We start from the raw sequence: 20,086 nt of genomic DNA, 5'->3' as shown, positions 1-20,086 counted from the left end.
GCACTTACTCACATGAGTAGTCCACCAAAGCCAACAGGACTAAGTGCATTAGTAAGTGCTATGCCACATATGGATACAGAATCTGTTGCTCTATACTAGGAGGGAGATGTTAGAAGGTAAGGGGTGTCCTCTTGTTAATTGACATTGTTTAAGGTGAAGACTGGATTCACTGAGGAGTTAGTAACTATTGACACTCTATTGTATCAAAGAGTTTCTTTTTAATAAGTGCCCTTTTTAAAATGGTAAGACAGTTCATAAATTAGTCCACGACTGCCAAAAATTAATACTAATGAGCTAATTTCAATAGAAATTCTGATTTACCATGGCAGATGCTGATAAAGCCAGATACTTCTCTCAGGCAAACAGAATCCTGTTAGCAAGATTCCTGCAGGAAATAGTTGTTGGGTTTAAAAATACACAACAAATAATTAAAATTTAGTCTTTATTGTCTTGCTTCATATTTGCTAAGATGAAATGTCTAGGTGACTTTTGAAAGTTCAAAATCCGGAGAATTATTTTTCCTTGCTTTAATTTGATTATATTTTTTTACCCATCAAACTGTGGTGAAACTATCACTCAAATACAGACCAAAAAGACAGATGGTAAGATTTTGTGAATCCCAGAAGAACCCATGCAAAGCAGAATCCGAGGTTGTTGTTTTTTTAAATAGTATGGCTTCTGACTTTTCAAAAATTGATGAATGCCCATATCAATTTTTAGGGATTCAAGAAAGCAAATGGAAAAAACAAAGCTACCACATCCACTTTATTATAAAGCAATATTGCACTGAAGAATCCAGCCCATAGCTTAAAATTTATCCCTTGGGAAATATACAGAGAGTGTACTGTTCCTGAGGCTTCTGCTAGACTTGCTGTCCTTAAGCTACAACTGCTGCTGCACCTTCTGTAGCTGTCTGTGTCTGGGATTCTCTTGTAATAGTCTCCTGAGTAAAGATGTCTGGGATTCACAATCCACTTAGGTCAAAACAGAGAAGGCCAATTTCCATGGCACAAAGTAAGCCACTCGTACACAAGATTATGCAGGACTATGACTTTCTATTAGTCTAAAGCATTATAGAGTGATCCTGTGAGGAGCAAAAGATTTGGGGGCAAATTATGAACCAAGCAAAATACTTATAACCATGGCAGTGATCCTGGCCTTTAATTCAATATTAAAGATGAAACTATATTTGGTATCAAAACAGATGCAGAATATAAAGCATTACTCTACCACAATACCACGCCTGGATAGCTGTATTATTTAATGCAATTGTTTATATTCCCCAAGACAATTTAGGGCAAAATTTTCATTTACATCAGTGTAAATCTGGAGTAATCCCCCTTGTCTTTAATGGAGTTATTCTAGATTTACACTGGTGAAATGGATAGAGAATTTGGCCCATTGACTGCATGGGGTTAAAGTGTTTAAATGAAGCTGATGCTAAATACAGACCCAGTGACCCCCTGAGAATTGTAGTAAAGCTCCATTCACCAGCTAATAGACACTATCCAATGCCACACTAGGCCATGTGGAACTCTGCCAGGTGGCACCGGGTGGGGGTAGTACAAAGCTCTTTCAGCATAGAGGTTTTGGAAGCTGGAGGCTATCTTTAATTTGTAGGTTCTGATCCCTTATGGATTTTCAGCATAAAGGCAGTTTGTTAGGACTTTCCTATTCCTATGCTATATATTTGACCCATATTCACATTTGAGTCATACTCAATCCTAATATATATTTGGATAAATATTTAGATTGAAATCTAAAGTCTATATTCAAATCGTTTATGTTCAGGCCCAAACGTGATGCACAGTGCCACACGCTAAACTGAAATTTGGAAAAAGCTGTCCAGGGAGATAACCAAATGCTGTCTTACAAGAAAGACATAGGAGCTGATCTGGACCTGAAGCTTTAGAGTTTGTATTCAATGAGGTAGACTAGGCACTTTTATTCACCTTCTCTCACATAATAAAGGAACAAAGAAAACTCCATATGAATTCAAAGAAAAGAAAGAAAGAAAGAAAAACATAAATCAGCTAAGACCCTTTGCTTGCTTTTCTTCCACCACAAGAACCCACTCACAGATCACATACTGATGCAAGCTTTCTAACATGACACAAGACGGCTTTTTCTCCACAAAAAGAAAACTGCGGATTATTAAATACTTAAGATACTCCTATTTTAAAAAAAAAAACATTCATGTAAATTTAAACCTTAGTTTCTTTAAAATTATTTGGTGTACTAGTAATAGTAAACTGGCAGATTCTAGGTCTCATTTCCTAATGAGGTTGCATCTCCCAGCCAACCTAACAATCTTGAGTGCTCGAAAAATGCTATTCAAGTGCGTGCTAGCATGCTTAGCCCCAGCCTAGGACTACTGTTGTGACTGCTCAGGGGACAAAATTTCCCAAGAAACCCTGTTCAAGGAAGGGTTGGAAGGGGACTGTCCTGAACCATGGACAAGGTTCCCTGTGTAGTGAGGGAATGAGGGACGTTCCAGCCCATCCTGCTCACAGACCACCAGTATCTGGCCATAAGCAGCCAGCAGTCTGAGTGGTGTCCCCCTCGATGATCACATCCCCTGTTCAATTGTAAGGGTTTCTTGAATGGGATAATACTGGCCCAGGAGGGTCCCTCACCTAATTTTAAAGAGCGAGTACACCCTGCTATAGTCTTCATTTGTAAAATATATACAGTTTGGTGATGATTAGTGTGTGTTGTGTGCTATATGATGATAAATATTAGTATTGTGTTGCCAATTAAAGTTATAAGAAACATGCAGAAGAAGCAAATAGAGTAGCTCATAATGAGAAACAAAGTGGTACCTGGCAAAATTATGCTGTTAAATTCCACATTTATACATTAAATTGATATTTCATTGCAACAATAAATCTACACAAAATTAATACTCTATCAAATAATGTATCGGTATTAAAGGCAAATTATTCAAACAAAAAATCACTTTAAAACAAAATACCCTTCAGCCATGTTATTGTGCCTTGTTATTAAAAGGGCATGTGGTACAGATGACCTTTGGACAGCAAGCTCTTTGGGGCAGGAAACATGTCTTTCTAGATTGAATATTTGGAAACTTGGCAAGAGCAAATGGGACAAAAGCCCAGTTTTGTTAAAAAAGTGGGGTGGGACCCCTAGCAGGCGTGGAGGAATGTATGGGGGGGGCGCGCGAGTGGCAACATCAGCCCTACACTGGAGAGAGGACTAGGGAGAGCGGCTAGGGATGGCTGGCCCGCCATGTGTGCAGACAGGAGAGGGCATCAGACAACCCCACACACGGGGATGGGGGGGGCCTTGGACAGCCGCGCACATGGGCGGGCAGTAGGGGGGACTTGGAGGACCAGCCCTCCACACAGGAGGGCAGCAGGGGGGCTCAGATCAGCCCCACATGTGGGGGGAGGGGGTCACGGGTGGGCGGCTGGGGGGCTCGGGCCGGCCATGGGTGCCAGTGGGGAGTGGTCCTGAGTCTGGCCCCCCGTGAGCAGGAGGCAGGGAGGGCTCAGGCCAGCCTTGTACGCGGGGGTGGCGAGGGGGAGCTCGGGCCAGCCTGGGGGTGTCCTGTTTTCCCTTTGGGAAAATGTGGTCACCCTAAGGATAGGTAAAATGTTAGCAAATACATTTCCAACTGGTGCATGTGTTGATTGTACTGTCGGACCATGCAGATCCAAATGAATACCGTTCGTCACTCATGCAACACTAACCACAGTTACCATCAGGGTTTAAAGGGAGAATAAACCTATCCTGCAGAAAGTCCAAGAATAAACCAGATGAAAGAAAAACTCATCCAGGAAAGCTTTGCAGAGTTTTCCTCAAATTGATGGGTGGTGTTTGCCCCCATGGAATGAACAGAGGTTTCCATCCGGAAATCTATGTAGATTTTGGGGGAATATGTGGATTCTGGGGTCAGAAACCCCTTTGCTAGGAAGTATGGTAAACCCAACCTTTACCCCATCTATTTGGAGACAACTCTGCAAGGTTCCCTTTGCTGAGTTTTCCTACCATATGGCCCCCTCTCATGGGTTTCTCTGACGGGAGGAGTGGGGCTTGGTTTCACACATATTGTCTCTGACTGTCTCATTCCCAAATTACAGCCAGTCTAGGAATGTTATATGCCTGATCAATATGTACTGTAACTGAGTGAAATTAGGGTTATATAGGGCTCAGTGAAGCGAATGACATATCACAACATGGCTTTCTCATTCTGTTAAGGCACTTGGGCCGCGCCTCGTTCCAGAAAGAGTACAACCTGACTTTCAGAACACTGCAAAACATTCCACATGACATTTGGCCTAAGCAATTTCCATTCTGTTTTGCTCTCTTGTACACAGTGTTCTGACACAGTAAATTAAAATGAGTATTTCCAGCATTCATGAAATTGTACTTGGATAATTAGTTATATATCTGTAAAGATAGCAAAATGCCTAAATATATAGTGACTGGAATCTATTTGCATATGGATCTCAAACTGTTATTAAAAAAAAGCCACACGATGTCTCAGAGTGCTGAATTTTGCATTTGCACCTCGGAAATCAGCTCCTTATTGATTACAGTGCATGTGTATTTCCCATGCTATATCTTTTCCAGCTAATGTGGGGAATGTGTTGCACTTGTTACATTCTCTTTTCCATTTGCGACTTGAATACTACAGAATTAGGAAAATAAGGAAGACTGTAGTTGTGGAATAAAGCTATACAATATGATCTGAAGGCAAAGCAAGATTTGGACACTTCAGAAATAACTTAGACTTCTGGGACAGAGGTCATATACTATATGCTTAGAAAAGAAAGATTTAACTTGAAAAGCAAAGGGTCCAATTCTCCACTAACCCTATCTTGGGTTGGATGTCTAGCTACCCAATCTTAATTGTGGGACTTTCTCAAAATTAAGCAAAAGCCAATGGTGAAGGCTTTTTTATATCTTGCCAAATTGCAGAAAATGTCATTTCTTGCCCATCTCCCTCCCTAAAAAACTGTGATGATTCCACACAATTAAGTCAAATAATTTGATTTGATATTACTAAATCTGATATCAGCTGTGGATATTTGTGGGGGGAGAGGAAGCAAGGGGGAAGGAGGATAATAGGAGGGGGAAATTTGTTTTCTCTCTTATTTGTACATTTCTTTCCATGAGCCCACCTGAAGACTGCTCCATCTCGGATATCTCTGTGTGATACCTGTTTTGATTTTATACAATCAGCTGCCCTGCCCCTTTGAGAGGGACAAATCCTGTCCTTTCCCCAATGGACATAGTTTGTGGGGGAGGACAGGGGGCATGACTCCCACCAAACTGAAAGCCACAGGCAAGCGTGGAATTTGTACCCCCATCCCCCACAAGAAGCCCCATTGGCCTGACTAGAGCTCCCCCCCAAAAAAAAAAAAATTATAGAAGTCAAACTACACCTATGCTTCCCCCCCACCATGGTTTCCATAAAGAGTTGCACTGAATGTGTCTATACACTCAGAAGGGACCCCAGGATCCTATTTTTGTTAATTCTCATTTTACTCGGGTGTTCTTAATGCAATGTATCTTGCATATACAAAAACAACAAAAGTGCATATCATTCAAGGTAAATTCAGAAGTACAGTGTTTCAGAGAGGACGATGTCAGGTTTGTATAGTTTCCTCTATTGAAACAGGTTAGCAAAAAGTACTGTGTGCTCTCAGTACAAAAAAGGGATTTCTATCAAGGCATGTAGGGGACAAGATCCTCTGTTGGTGTAAATCAGCATAGCTCCATTGAAGTCAGTGGAGCGAGACCAATATACACCAGCAGAGAATTGGGGTATATTCTGCATTACTAGATGCTGGATTCCAAAAAGTACTGTGCATATTTTGCATTTGTGTGTGCACATGCACCCCACACACACACTTATTGTATCTATGTGAAAGGAAAACTTCAGTACCAAATGTCATCTTAATAACATTCATGCAAACTCTTTTAACAATTAGAATATCGTCATTTTATGTAGGTCAAACGATAACCTTTTTATTTTCCAGTTATTTTAATACAGTGATAAAGGGGAGGCTATAGGTTCATTTCTGAGAATGCCTTTACATAAATCCTAGAATTAAAGAAATTCAGGATTTTAATCTACTGAAACTAAGCAGAAAAGCTTTCCTGCAAATAGGCTGTTAAAAATAGAAAAAAAAATAAAATTAATTTCCTAACAAATCTATTTATTTTTAATTTTCTCCAAATATGAATTTGAACTAATAATAGGGGGAACAAGCTCTTGGTTTTCAGACAAGTCATAAATGAACCATTTAACCTGTAAGAGATCAACTTCCAAAACAATCCAACTTGTAAATAAAGTTCATGTGTTCGAATAAAGTGTTATGCTACCTAGATATTATTTAACACTGATTCCAATAATACTGAAAAGTTAAGATATTTTTATAAATTTAGGTCATGCTTAATCAGAAACACCAATACTAAATGTGAAAAAAGCTTTCTAACAATTAAAAATAAATCATATATTATGCCTATGTATATGCATGCATGTGTTCATATTCTTATCTTCATTTTGATCTAACTACACTTCTATATTCATGAAGTTTTCTTTAAAAATCCACGGCTTGTTTCTACCAATGAACTAAAAAAAACCCCAGCAAATCTGCATCACCCTCATCCTTTAAGAAAGCAGAAATAAGAAATAATCTTTATTAATGTGGGCTTAATGTAATAGGTAGATGACCTAAATGTAAAAGGTAACGTTTCCCATTACTTCTAAAGTATACATCCCTTAATCATATAGGACATGAGCCTGCATCCATCGAAGGAAGTTTCCCCTATTCTTCAACAAAAAGAGGATCAAACCACAGAGAACCTGTCATGAATCTATCTTTACAAATTCTTTCTTTATTATAAATTTTTATTAAAGTACTTTTAAAGGTATCCAGTATAAAATTAGTTGTACTCTAATTTTACAAAATTTATTTTGTGATTAACTTTAAAGAGTCAGAATTTTTGGTAAGAACTACTAGCCTTTACAAAATGTCAATGGTTTCAGATACACTATATGGAAAGAACATGTTTTGCACTAAATTGGATAATATTAACCAGTTGCCTTCACATTTGGTATCTTAATCCATATAAATCAGCTGTGATTGTATTAGCTGGATAAGTGAAGCACACACTGTGGATCTCTAGTGAAGCACACTCTGCTGAGCTCTACTATTGCTGTTCAAAATCTCTTTGTTGTGAAACACATTAAATATGCAAAAATCTATTCTAATTGACCAAATTACATGAGGAGGAGGAAGAACAAGCAAACTGGAAGAAAGTAAAAGGCACCCTCAACTACTCACAAAAAGAAGCATCCCAAGCATTTTCATAAGAATGAAACTGGCTAATAGCCCCAAGGCTGCTACAGAATAACAATTGGGCAATGGGGGACCAAGTGTGAAAACCTCCACGAATTGGAAGTATTTACAACTGTATAGCATGTGGAAAACAATGACAAAACCCATGCTCAGATAACTCTGACATGTCATGTATAGTATACACCATTGGGAAATTCTGATGAATGCAGTTTCAAGCTACAAAACCATCCTCTCAGCAAGCCACTTTTAGTTGAATGGTTTTGAGGTACTTTTAATAAACTTCCTATCCAATCAGCTGCTTGCTTTCAAAATTAAATCTCATGCCACTGCCAGATCTAATTAGACTGGATGCAATTAAGTTATCTATCCTAAGAGGTGATGAGCCTGGCAGCTCCAGGTATCAGCCCGAAATGAGGCTTTCCTAATGCACTAGGCAAGACTGAATCTTAAATAACTCACTTTTAAAAATCCATTATATATTTCACTGCTATATTTAAGAAGACACATAACATATAATAATTTGAAAAAAAAAATGCCTGTATTGAGCCAACTTTATTGGGGAATATTCTCATAAATTCTTCAATGCAAGAAAAAATAATTTTAGGTGTTCGTTAAATGCAAGTTTTAAGTGCACACAGGAAAAGATACTTCTCTCCACACAGCACATCCACATATCTATGGTCAAATCCTGCTTGCCTTTACCACTCAAGTAGCACCACTGTAACTAATGGAACTGCCCAGGCAAGTAAGGCAAGTTGGGTTTGGCCCCTATGTTCGGTCTTCTAGAAAACTGTTTGTTCCCTAATTTAAACACTGCTCATGCTTGCCTCAATGGCCCATTTTGTTAACTAATTCCATCCATTTATTATTCTTTCTATAAAATATTTGTGCCACACTTGTTTTTAATATGGGGAGTCAAACCCTACTGCCACTGAAGTAAATGGCAAAACTCCCACTGATTTCAGCAGGAGCAGAAGCAGGCCATAAGGATTTAAATTATGCTGTCTTTGCCTCAAGCATTTACCCATGTAAAATCCTTGGATCCTGTCCTGCTGCCCTTTTTCACTAAGCCCAATGCAACTACTCACAAAAATAAGGGATGCAGGATTGGACCCCTTATCTGCCCAGTTTTTAACCATTCCATTCATCTTTTGAAAGAAACAGACCCATTGCTGCAGACAGTCTATATGCAGACAAAAGCAAACATTGGCTTCAACGGAAGTTTGGCCCAGGTAAGGACTGAAGACTGGAACTGTATAAACTATATGGGCAAAAGCACATTTTACCAGTAGGAGCTCCGTCTACACTGGGAGGGTGGGTTGGTGTAAATATAGTGTATAGCTGCTATAGCTATACTGGGCATAGCTCTACTGGCTAACCTTTTCTGGTGTAGACCTGGCCTCAACTTTAATTTTCTTCTCACACGGTCTCAAATCCGGGCTCCAGCACAAGCCCAACAGCACTGCAGTCCATGCCTCAAAAACCACGTCAGCTGACCTGGACCAGTCGCAGCCGTGCCATGGGTGTTTTATTGCAGTGTAGACATACTCTTATTTAACTCTTTATGCACAATGAGTAGTCCTATGGAAGTCAATGTGACTATTCCCAGTGAATAAATTAAGCATTTCCATAAGTCTTTTCAGGATCGGGGCTTTAGTGTGGTGATAACCAGGCTGATTTTTCTATCGGACTAGGCAATAGGAGCATTTAAACAGAAACAAAAAGGTGAAGTGTCAGGGGCAAAACAGATATGTAACCGTTACCGCTAATAGGTATGATACTTAGCTGTCATGAGTCATCCGTTTTCAAATTTTACTGTTGCTATTGTTTACTTTAGGGTGTTTAATTATTTGTAAATTATTAAAGTGCCTGTTTCTTCCCCAAAGAGATATCCAAATTCCTAAAGCGCTTCGGGCATTAAAGTTTTGATGCATTTGCCACACCCAAATTAGGTCAGAAGGGTCATAGCAATTTTTTATTTGCACTATTAGGCAGCCACTTCTATATACTCGACTCCATTCAGTCACAGGACAAATCCCATAGCAGGAGATAACTCCCTAGCAAGGGCTCAGGGAGTTTGGCCCCAGTGCTGTCCTCCTCACTCAGGCAAAACTCACACTGGAGAAATGGGCTTTTTGCCTCAGTAAGGAAGACAGAATAGCCCCTCAACGGGTATCTGAGATTCAATTCAGATTTCCTGGTGTTCTGCCAGTTCACATTTGTCAACACCCAGATTAATTACTACAGTGAATACCTTTCAAGTAGCCACAGAGGTAATGAAAAGAATATTAGTGCTTCAGTGCATTTACACAATATTAGGAGCTAAACTGGTTTTAAATGGTGAAGTGGGCCAGGTTTTTAAAGGGCGCCCTGGGGCTCCTTTGAAAAGAGACAGGAAGGGCAGAATCTGAAAAACTAATAAAGAAAGCTCCTACAATCACAAGCAAAATGCCAGAAGCACGTCTGCTAATTTCAGACCAGTATGTACCCTATTCACTACAAGTGCAATAGTTTAAAAGCCTATTATACCTCGTAAAAGTAAAAATTAATGCATGAATAGCCTTTTCATATAGCAAAAATGCCAATATTAGTTACAGTAGCATTCTTGTCATGGTTTTAAATCTTCCATCTTGTTTATTGTATCATATATTGGGTCCAATCCTGCAATCTTTGCTCAAAAGTAAACACATGAGCAGCCCCTTTGAAGTCAAGTGCTATGCTTACATGAGAGAATTTTACCAAAGTATTCCCACTAGTGCTAACACTAGTTCCTTGTAGCTCTGATGGGAGCCCTACTGTAAGCAAGGCTCCAGGGCCTTACATGTTAGTTAAGCTTACTAAAGAGTAGGTTCAGTTGACACAGCACTAGTCATAATTCCAGTCACAATTAAATGAGAGCTCTCACTGGTACTGACATGGTGGGAGCACCAACTGGAATTTTTGGGGTAAACTTTCCTATTTTAGGCATGCCTGAAAGGATTGTTCACGTGAGTATAAGGCCCGATTCTGCAGCCCTTACTTCCCCAAACCAAAGGAGAATCACAATAGTATATTTCAGGGGTTCTCAAACCGGGAGTCGAGACCCCTCAGGAGGTCGCGAGGTTATTACAAGGTATATTTCCTTGATCAGTAAATGTGTATCAAGGTTTTTTGAAGATGAAAATCACTCCATAAGTGCTAGACATTATTATATTATTATTATTATTATTATTTTGATTCCTGCAACATCTGTATAGGATACAAATTGGTTTGTTCTAACCATGCTGCAAACCACAATAATGGCCCCAATCCTGCAACCTGTAATATACAAGCAGATCCCGTACCCAAACAGCATCTGGGGCTCCAGGCTGGAACTGGGGTGTATCTGTGTGGAACAAGGCTTATCCAAATATGAAAAAAAAATGAGAGCACATCAACTAGCTAAACCCATTTACTGAGGATCCAGCTGAGGATCTGATCCCGTTGATCTTAAATAGGAGTTTATAACAATACAGTCAATCAAATTCAAACCAACCAGATTATTACTGCTAAAATACTACTGTTCAGAAAATGAAATCAGTCTCCATTAACTCTTACGTGTCTTTTTTTTAAATCTAGACCAAACTACTAATAGTGATCCTTAGATCTCAAATCCAGTTTAAGAATTGCAAAACAAAGAAAACATTAAAAAGCTTGATACCAACAATAAAAGCTTATTGTGGACCCCGCTGAAGGCTATCCATTCCATTCAACATTTCCATGTTTAGTCATTAAGCTTCATTTTTTGAAATAATTCCAAAAAATGTGCTGAGCTGGAGGAGCAAAAGCCAATTAATAAACTGAACATTTCAGTAAGAGAGTGGACTTCAGACCAGATCTCAAAATATGGTAAAGTATTAAAAGAAATTGTTACCACCTACTTTTTAGTGTCTGGTTCTGATACTCCCTTCCCTTACACTAGTGCACATCAGAAGTAGCTCAGCTGAATCAATGCAATTAAACTAGTTTAAGTGAGAGGAGAATCAAGCTGGAATTGGTTCAAGATATCTCGTAAGACTGAAAAAGGAAAAAAAAAATCCATGATGTATCATTAAGAAGTTATATCAAGAGATATATTTTAGTTTTAAAAGTATGACATTTCCATTCTTTATTTGCCAAACTTAATGTAAACTATTAACAAGCAGATAATTGACTTAGATTGCCATAGCTAGTTAACCACAGTGACACAACATTAGCTAGTCTTTATACATGTGTCAACCTGTAGATGATTAATTCAGAAAAATCTTCAATGCTTCTCACCAACGAATCTTCTAGAAAGTGTTGTTTCTTTTTCAGCTTCCACTCAGAAGGTTATATTGTGCCATCAGTTTTTAAGCAGAATTTAAAATGAGGAGATCGGGGATTCTGCATCTGTAATTCTGAAGAGCTTTAACAGTTTTCCGGTCCTGAAACAGGTTTTGTTTTGTTCAATAAAAGTGAACAGTATTGGATGCAATATTAGTCAAAGATGGAAGATATTGATTCAAAAATGTGTGGGGAATGCTGGGCAAAACTTATTACTGGCAGTCAAACCCTGAAGTTTGTAATCAACTGACTTCAACAGACATTTCCCTGAGTAAAATACTGAAAGACCCACAGATTTGGCCCTAAATAACTAGAAGAAAAAACAAACACTAGTGATCTTTGATCTCCCAATAATCTAACAATGCAAAAGGCGTATACAGGGTAAAGGCTCAGAACAGCATGATTGATTTCACGTCAATCTAGGAAGCCCAAAAAGAAAAGAATTAAAAGGCTTTAATGAAATTGCATTCTAACTTCCCACAACTTCTCCCTCCCCCTCAATGAATCTTTGCTCATTTCCTGCAAAACACATGAAAAGTAAATCTGGATTAAAGTGGGATTTCATTGCTCAAATTTCCAGTCAGCTCAATATATAAAAGAAGGTTTTGGTTTGTTGTATAGGAAGTGTTGCATATGCTGCACATCTATCTTAGCTCAAATCTCCTTGGATGTCCTGTCCCTGTTTGTCTTGACTGCAGCTTAATTATTTACTGTAATTCTAGCAGTCGGTGAAGAATCTAAGTCTAACCAGGTGTCATCTAATTACTGCTTTCAATTTTTAACTGAAATTTTGTTTTTTAATCCTATTCTTCACTTTAGGTGATTACTTAGCAAATTCCTGATATAGTTCACTGCCCAGAATATAGAAAAGGAGTAAATAATTAAAGAAAGATCAAGATAAGTACTAAAAGTAGATTACTCATTTAAAAAAAACTTACGAAAACGAATACTGACATTAAGTTCATAGCAATGTCACTTTTATCAACTAAAACGTGAAAAGATTGTAATGTGTTTCACTGATGTGTATTTTTAATTTTCAAGCCATCACAACTCCCCATCCCCAAATCAGAGGTTCCAATCCTGCTCCCATTCGGTCAGAGGGTATTCTGCTGTTGATTTCTGTCAGAGCAGCTCAAGCCTAGCATTCCTCTTATAAATGTTCACTGACAGAGTACAAGAAAATTATACTAAAGTGCAGGATTTTGATAAACAGTTCAATCCAAAGGTCCTCTCCCATATCTGCCTTTACCAGCAGTACAGACTGTAAACTGGACTGTACGCATTTTCTTTTCAAAACACCTACTTGGCTTTTTTTTTTTTCCCCTTAAGGCCCAAATCCTCCCTCCCCTGTGTAAAACCTCAGAGTAGGGGGTTTCACCCAGGGGCTCTATGCAAGGGACATACTCTTCTGCTCAGACCTCCTGGGCTTCTACCCATGCACAGAACAGAGATAGTAGAGACTGTAGTAGCAGTGCAAGCTTCACCGTATAACCCCAGCAATATGTAGCAGTTCTGGTCTATCAGAACCATCCATGCCCTTTTATTTCTTGGCCTCATTTGTGAAACTATCAGCAAAAGTGTCAATTCATGCCAAATGTGATTGTGGTTTCTGAGATGTGGACACCTATCCACCAGGATATGGACTGTGATCACCTATTAATTTTATAGAGGCCACTGTAATTCCAGCCCTGGGCTGGATTTAAACTGGCTACCTGGAAGTGAACAGAGTTCACTTTTGTATCCTAATATAATCCACTCTGCCATTGTATGCCCCTGTTTTACACTTTAGAAGGCTTTGAAATCACCTCCTCCTTTTGAGAGAATATTCTTGTTGCCCAAAGTTGTTCACTACCATTGTTTGTTAAGGGATTTGCTTTTCTACCATACCTCATTTAAACACAGGACACATTTTCAGTTGTGCATGCATAAGCAAACCCCAAATATTACTACTTTTTATATCACTCAGTGCTCGCATTTGCACACAGAGATTTATAATTGCTCACCTAAATATCCAATTTGTGGTTTGTACATGCAGGTACATGGGCCAATTTTAAACTTGCACGAAATGGAGGTTGGCCAAAAAATTGTCAAAGAATGTGAATTCACTAATATACATAAAAGCTATAAACCTCTGTTTATCACTTATGATGCCACTATGTAAGCGAACATCACTTTTTCATACATGTGGCAGAATTACCTTTTTATTTTGAACAAAGAAGCTTTAACATTTTAAGGTTTTGCAATCAAGCACTCAAAAGACAGGAATTGTAATATTACAGCTGAAGTTTCAACCTTAACTCTGCTCTGAATACAGACTTAAAATACAGTCTCTTCTAAAACCATTCCATATTATTTGTCAAATAACTCTGAAGTTTATTTTAAACCCTTAAATTAAGTAAATCATGGCTCATGCAGCAAAATTCAACTGTGCAAAATGTCCAAATTTAAATTCTCCTGGATAGAACTTTGGCCCCACTGAAATTAACTGGAGTTTTCCCTTTACTTGTAATGGGGCCAAGATTTCTCCCCTTTCCTTTAAAATTACTCTACCAATTTGCTTCAAACTTGGCTTATAACTTAGATCTCAGTGATCTAAGGAATTGTGTTACCATTTGCAAAATTTTTGATCAGGTTATACTGGGAAGGATATAGATTTTTTTCAATATACACATAAAATAGATTAATCAGATTTGTTAAAACTTTATAAAAAAAACTTCACCTCTAGCCTGAGACCAACCATGGAAAAATCTCAGCCCATGAGGATTTTGCTTCAGGAAATTATGAACTACTGAAAAAGGAGGAATAGACCAAAAGTTGGAAATCAACTTAATTGTAGTGTGCATTCAGGCAGCTGTATGCATTTTAGTATCCAGAGGATTCACAGACCAAACAAGTGTGTCCGTGTAAGGTGAAAGGCTATCACCAGAAATGCTCACCTCTCCAGCATCATGAAGGTTTAGACCAATATCATGATATTACTTATTAACTATGGAAATGCAAAGCGCAGTTCTGCAATCATTGCTCACACAAGTCCCGCTGACTTGGACTGGACTCTTAATCTGGTAAACTAAAGAGGATCTGGCCAAGATATACGAAAAAATGTCTTGCCATTTAATGCAATGCAGGGAAGAGTACTGAGGAAATGTAAAGATACAGACAAGACCAGATTCAAAGCAGTGATTTAAATGTTGATGTAAATTACACATTGGGGTGAAATCCTGGGCCTACTGAAGTCAATGGGAATTTTGCAGAAAACAGGTATGAGTGACAATGTTTTATATCTTGCAGTAGTTTGATATTGAGATGGTGGAAAAATGAATGCAACTTACACACTGAGGAGACCGAAGTGGTGTAGCAGGAAAAGTAGTTAACAGGAGCATATCAGATAAAGTGGGAGCTCCACTACCTTATGCTTTTCCTGCTAAATCCTTGTCATCCTCCTCCTTACAATGTATTTTACCTCATTTTGCCTATCAACTGAATGCCAAATACATGCTAGTTACTTTACTACTTATATATATTCATTTTCTGACACGTGTGTCATCTCTTCTGAATTTGAACCAAAATAAGGCACTCCAGAAAAAACAGTCATGTAGGAAGCTTAACTGATTTGTGATTAAGTGAACATAGGTTACAAAAATGTTATTTAATAAAATCGGGTTTGTGTGAGTTGGAGGTAAATTTGAGTGTCCAAGGAGGTACGTTCCTTCTAAGAAGGGAAAATAGGTTTCTTATTCATGAATAACCACTATAAAGAGAAAACTATAAAGAGAAAACAAGAACACAGACAGAAAACATTGCCTATGGAAGTGAACTATTAAGAGCAGCAAGGTTTGAAACACCTACACTCCCAGGAACTAGAGGGTCATATCATAGCAGACTAGAGTCAGTCCTTCCAGGAGTCCCATAATAAATACCAGATAAATGGAGTACTGTGTGAGTACACAAATCCTTAAAGACTGCCAGGTTCTTTTGTAAATTCAGACATTTGCCTTGATGATATTAATCCAAATTTGCCCTTCACACACTGCTGTGCACCACAATGTCCACCCAACATATGGCTGCATTTCACCAGTGCTGTACAGGTGGATGTCTGAAGTGCTTTGGGATTCTTCAAAATGAAATCCTGTTGTAATATAAAATATTGCTTCTATAATTCTCTATAAAATGCTACTTTAGGATACCACAGTGAGAGAACTTAAATTAAACAGAGTATGGACCCCATCTTGTAATCTTTACCCATGACAGTAATCCTAAATAATAAAGACTGCTGGCATGAGTAACAGGTTGCAGGATCAGTTCCTGTGCAACTTTGGACAGTGAGAGGAGTCATTTTTTCTCTCCATTTATCCAGTAGCATGTTTAACAAACATTCAGGAGTCAGATTTGTCAAGGGAGAAGGCACAACACTGCTTAATATAGGCATAAGCACTCAGATCAAACTGAGTCTTCTTAGGCTTCTGGAAACATCCAGTTTCCACTCAGTACTCCCAAATTCAAATTGCCAGTATTCAAAAATTATGAGTCATCCTTCAAAATATCATGAGACTGGATTAAAAATCATAAAATACTTTTTTTTAATTAAAAATTGAGGGGGGTTTTGAATGGGGGGCTTCTGATTTTTGAGATGATAGTGTACATTTGGGTCATGTTTTCAAGTTTCTCTCTGCAACCACAAGGTCTACAATCACTTTTTTTTTTTTAAATGAAAGCTGAAATCCTCACATAATCACAGGATTCCAAGAACTAAAGTTTTAAGAAAAACACCAAATACTGTGAGACTTGGAATAAGAATCCCAAGAGTTGACAATACTACTACTAAGAGGTTTAACACAGGTATTACCATAGACTTCATTACTAACATTACATCATCTCATTAGCATAGTTATTCTGATCATTCTTACATCCAGCACAGCAAAATTCTTAACACCTGCTCTGCTGTTGGGTGCCAATTCAAGATTTTCCCCTCACTTTACCAAATAATTGGTAAATTCACATTCACATCTACTATACATGTGTCCTAATTTTTTCAAAGTGGCTGTAGCACAAGGAAATAAGTATTTAAGTCAGCACTGCAGGTTCAGTTCTATGCAGTGTAAATAAGAGTGCAAAGGAATTAGCTCTCTACCCAGTGTGACCTCTTTGGCTGGAGCTTTTGCAATGCTCCTGCTGTACATTAGCTATCTCCTAACTACTTCCCTGCTCAGAAAAGGGAGCTGTTAGCAGCAGTTGCTGTATAATTACTTACTTGATTCCCTCTAAGAAGCTTACACTAAGAGTTGAGCAAAGAAAGCAGATTAACAATTTGAATACATCCACCTAACCCTCAGACATAAAACAGTGGGGCTACCAATAGATGTGGCCCAGGAAATTCACTTCACCTCATCCTGCTGGAACAATAAGGGGTTTCATTTTAATTGTGGGGCAATTGCATTGTGTGGAGAGGGAAGGGGCGAGACAGGAAGAGATGGGCTGCAGTTACAGGGTGGGAGTGAGTGAGTGAGTGAGTGGAGATAGGACTCCTCCATCCCAGCAGCCAGATTAGTACCAGAGTAGGCGGCGGCGCAGCCTATCGTGCTCAGCCTGCTCTGCCAGTCACATGCTCCCCAATGTAACCTAGCAACAGCAAAGCCCAGAGAAAAAGTTCTCTCTCTCCCAACTTCAAATCTGTGTCTGGGACTGAGGGAAGCTTATTGTGCTCCAGACTAAGCATCTGTTTCTTTATTAGACTCTTTTTATAACATACCGCATCTGTTACACATACAACAGACACGTACACGTTGCACATGCACAATCAGTGCAAATAAACATAGCAAAGCCTGTGTCTGCCTAATGGAACACATCTCGAGGTGCAGCTTTACCGAGGAGCTGGTTGCAAAACCAGCTCTTAGAAACTGGGGGGACTCACTCAGCCTGCTCACTTTGGGCTTCCAAACCACCTGCGTTTGGTGCGTTGAGAGGGGCCGGCAACACGGCCACACACAGATCTTTATAGATGTTCTCCGGGGCACTAAACACGTTTCAGTAGCAAGCGCCAGGGTACGGCGATTGTCTTGCCCTCCTTTATGCATGGAGCCCTGGCCGGCCTCCTTGCAAGGAGCGCTCCCCCCAGTTAAAGGCTTCTCTCTCCATTGCATCTCCAGAAAATGAAAGCCCTGCGTGACTTTGCGTTGGATTTGCACCGCCTGAACGGCCCTTCCAAACGACTGCTCCCCCCGAGGACTTAGACCCCTTCCTTGGGTAAAGAACCACCCCGGGGGAAGCAAAGGACGAAACCAGCCTGAGGAGGAGCTGTCACAGAAAACGCTGGGCTCGCTTCTTACAGCCCCCGGGCTCGCTCTACTTTCCACTACAGGATAAACAACTTCTGGGAAGAGTCACCTCCTGCTGCTCTAGCCCTCCGGGGACACAGCTCCCTTAGAGACCAGCAGCCACCGCTCCCCTCGCCTTCCCCCTGGCGTTCCCGAGGGGCCAGGGAGCGCCCCGAGCCCCACTCAGACGAGGCTGCAGTAGGGGGCTTACCTTGGCCACTAGCCTGCATGATGCATGCAGTGAATAATATGAGCACTTTGCAAGAAGCTGCTGCTGCTCCGTCCATCCTGTGGCGAGATCCCATCTGGGCTGGGATGCTCCAGCTCCCTGGGAAGCTGGCGGCTGGGCTCAGGAAGGCTGCTCGGCCCTGCAACAGCCCAAGCCGCCTGGTGTCTTTTTCTTATCCCGCTAGGTGCAGACGAAACTCCCACCCTCCAGACATTGCATAAAGCTCTTTATACCCAGCAGCCCCGGAACTAGCATGAGGGAATCAGGCATTGCTCCAGGCCCCTGCAGCCAGAGGCTGCCTTGGCCCCTCCTTCCGCGCGCACTTTGCCGGGTAGGAGGGATGCTTTCACACCAATGCACTCCAATGACTTTTTACATCCCACTGGTGTAGCTTTACAATACATTTTGGCCAGATCCGGCATGATTTCAAATAGCAAACAGCATTTGATGCTCCTCAGACTCCAGTGTCCCAACTGACAAACAATAAAAGGAGTTAACGAAGGAGCCTTATAAAGGCTTTAGAACAAGTCATTACATTCAGACATGGGTGTAAAGTTTAAAACGCTGATTTCGTTGATTAGTCCATAAAGAGACGCGGTCAATCACTTCTAAAACGCTGTTGAAGTCTTGACAGTCACAGAATGAATCTTATTTCTCCACCAGAGCCTTTCATGAATTTCCCAGGCGAGAAAGTCAGTCTCACAAAACGCTTGGGCCGAGTGTGAAGCTATTGCTAAGGGAAACTTTAATATCCCTGCTCCTAAATTTGTCAACAGAGGGTACTGTGACGATCCTGCCTTTGGTAAGGGGGTCTTTGTGTCACAGGTACACAATAAATCACGGGTAAAATATCCATCCAGGGTTCAGATATTGTTGCCATTTCAGGAATTAGATACAAGACTACTATAGAAAACTATGACAAATCATCATTCGAAAGGGGAACGATGGGATATGTTTGCATTTTTCCGAGATTACCCTCCACTCTAATCTGGTTGACATATTTTCGGAGCCCGTCAGAAGATTGTGATGGAAAGGCAGTACCGGGAGTATCACACAGAAATGATGTTAACTAACAGTATTTATAATTCTGTTAAAACTGCTGAGAGATCGTGTAGCTTAACATGACTCACAGTGGCACGGTAGTTCTTTTGGAGAGGAAATTTATCACGATAAAATTTTAGGTGGTGAACTTCACTTAGCCCTCCCCTCTCAATCCCAAACACAACATACTCGTGTATTTCAGGAATAAGGGATTGTTGTATAAATCACGGTATCAGCGAGAGGGAGAGATGCATTTATCTCGTAACATGATTGCTCCTATTCATTTTAATTACCTCCATCTATACAAACTCCTTATATTGTTTGCATAAAGTTGACCGTTTATATTAAACTGCAGGGCTTGTTTGTAGAGTTTGACAGACATTTCTGAAACATTACTTAACTTTTTCTTGGTCCTGTCACAGAATTTAATTTCCAAAGTGCCTGTAATTTATACACGGCTGTTTTGTTGTTGATTGGGAGATACGGATTTTTCTTTGCGTTGATCGTTTAGGACCCTAATCCCACAAACGTTTCCGTAAGGATTTTCTAATATCTATCATGCTAGAGGAGGAAAGGGAGGGGGGAATAAGAAAGATAAGATGTGGAGTGTAGGCTTTGCAGGGTTGTGATTTATGCAGGTTCAGGGCTGCTTGGTGTAGTGGTACGACACAGCACCGGGGTCAAGCCACAAGAAACACTGGGGCAGATCAGAATATTCAATGAGTTTCCTGGCACCTCTGAATCAGAGAGAGGATAAGATCTCTCCATCACAAGATCCAGAGCTGCTGAGAAGGGGGGCGGGGGGAAACTGCCCTCTTCAAATCTCTCTCCTCCTTCCCTCCCTGTCT

At 39.9% G+C, this 20,086-nt stretch overlaps 1 protein-coding gene across 3 annotated transcripts in view; it reads right to left on the bottom strand.

Moving 5' to 3' along the window:
- Nucleotides 1-18,372, bottom strand: part of LRP2 (LDL receptor related protein 2) — a 175,712-nt gene extending 157,340 nt beyond the window's left edge. For all 3 annotated transcript variants that reach the window (XM_054043686.1, XM_054043688.1, XM_054043687.1), the window contains exon 1: nt 18,180-18,372. In XM_054043686.1, the coding sequence (XP_053899661.1) occupies nt 18,180-18,273 (94 nt within the window). In that variant the 5' untranslated portion in view covers nt 18,274-18,372. The remainder of the gene's footprint in view (nt 1-18,179) is intronic.
- Between the last annotated feature and the right edge of the window lie 1,714 nt (nt 18,373-20,086).

This window comes from Malaclemys terrapin, chromosome 11, assembly GCF_027887155.1.
Source record: "Malaclemys terrapin pileata isolate rMalTer1 chromosome 11, rMalTer1.hap1, whole genome shotgun sequence".
Classification (NCBI taxonomy): Eukaryota; Metazoa; Chordata; order Testudines; family Emydidae; genus Malaclemys; species Malaclemys terrapin.
This window is presented reverse-complemented; position numbering and strand designations above follow the sequence as displayed.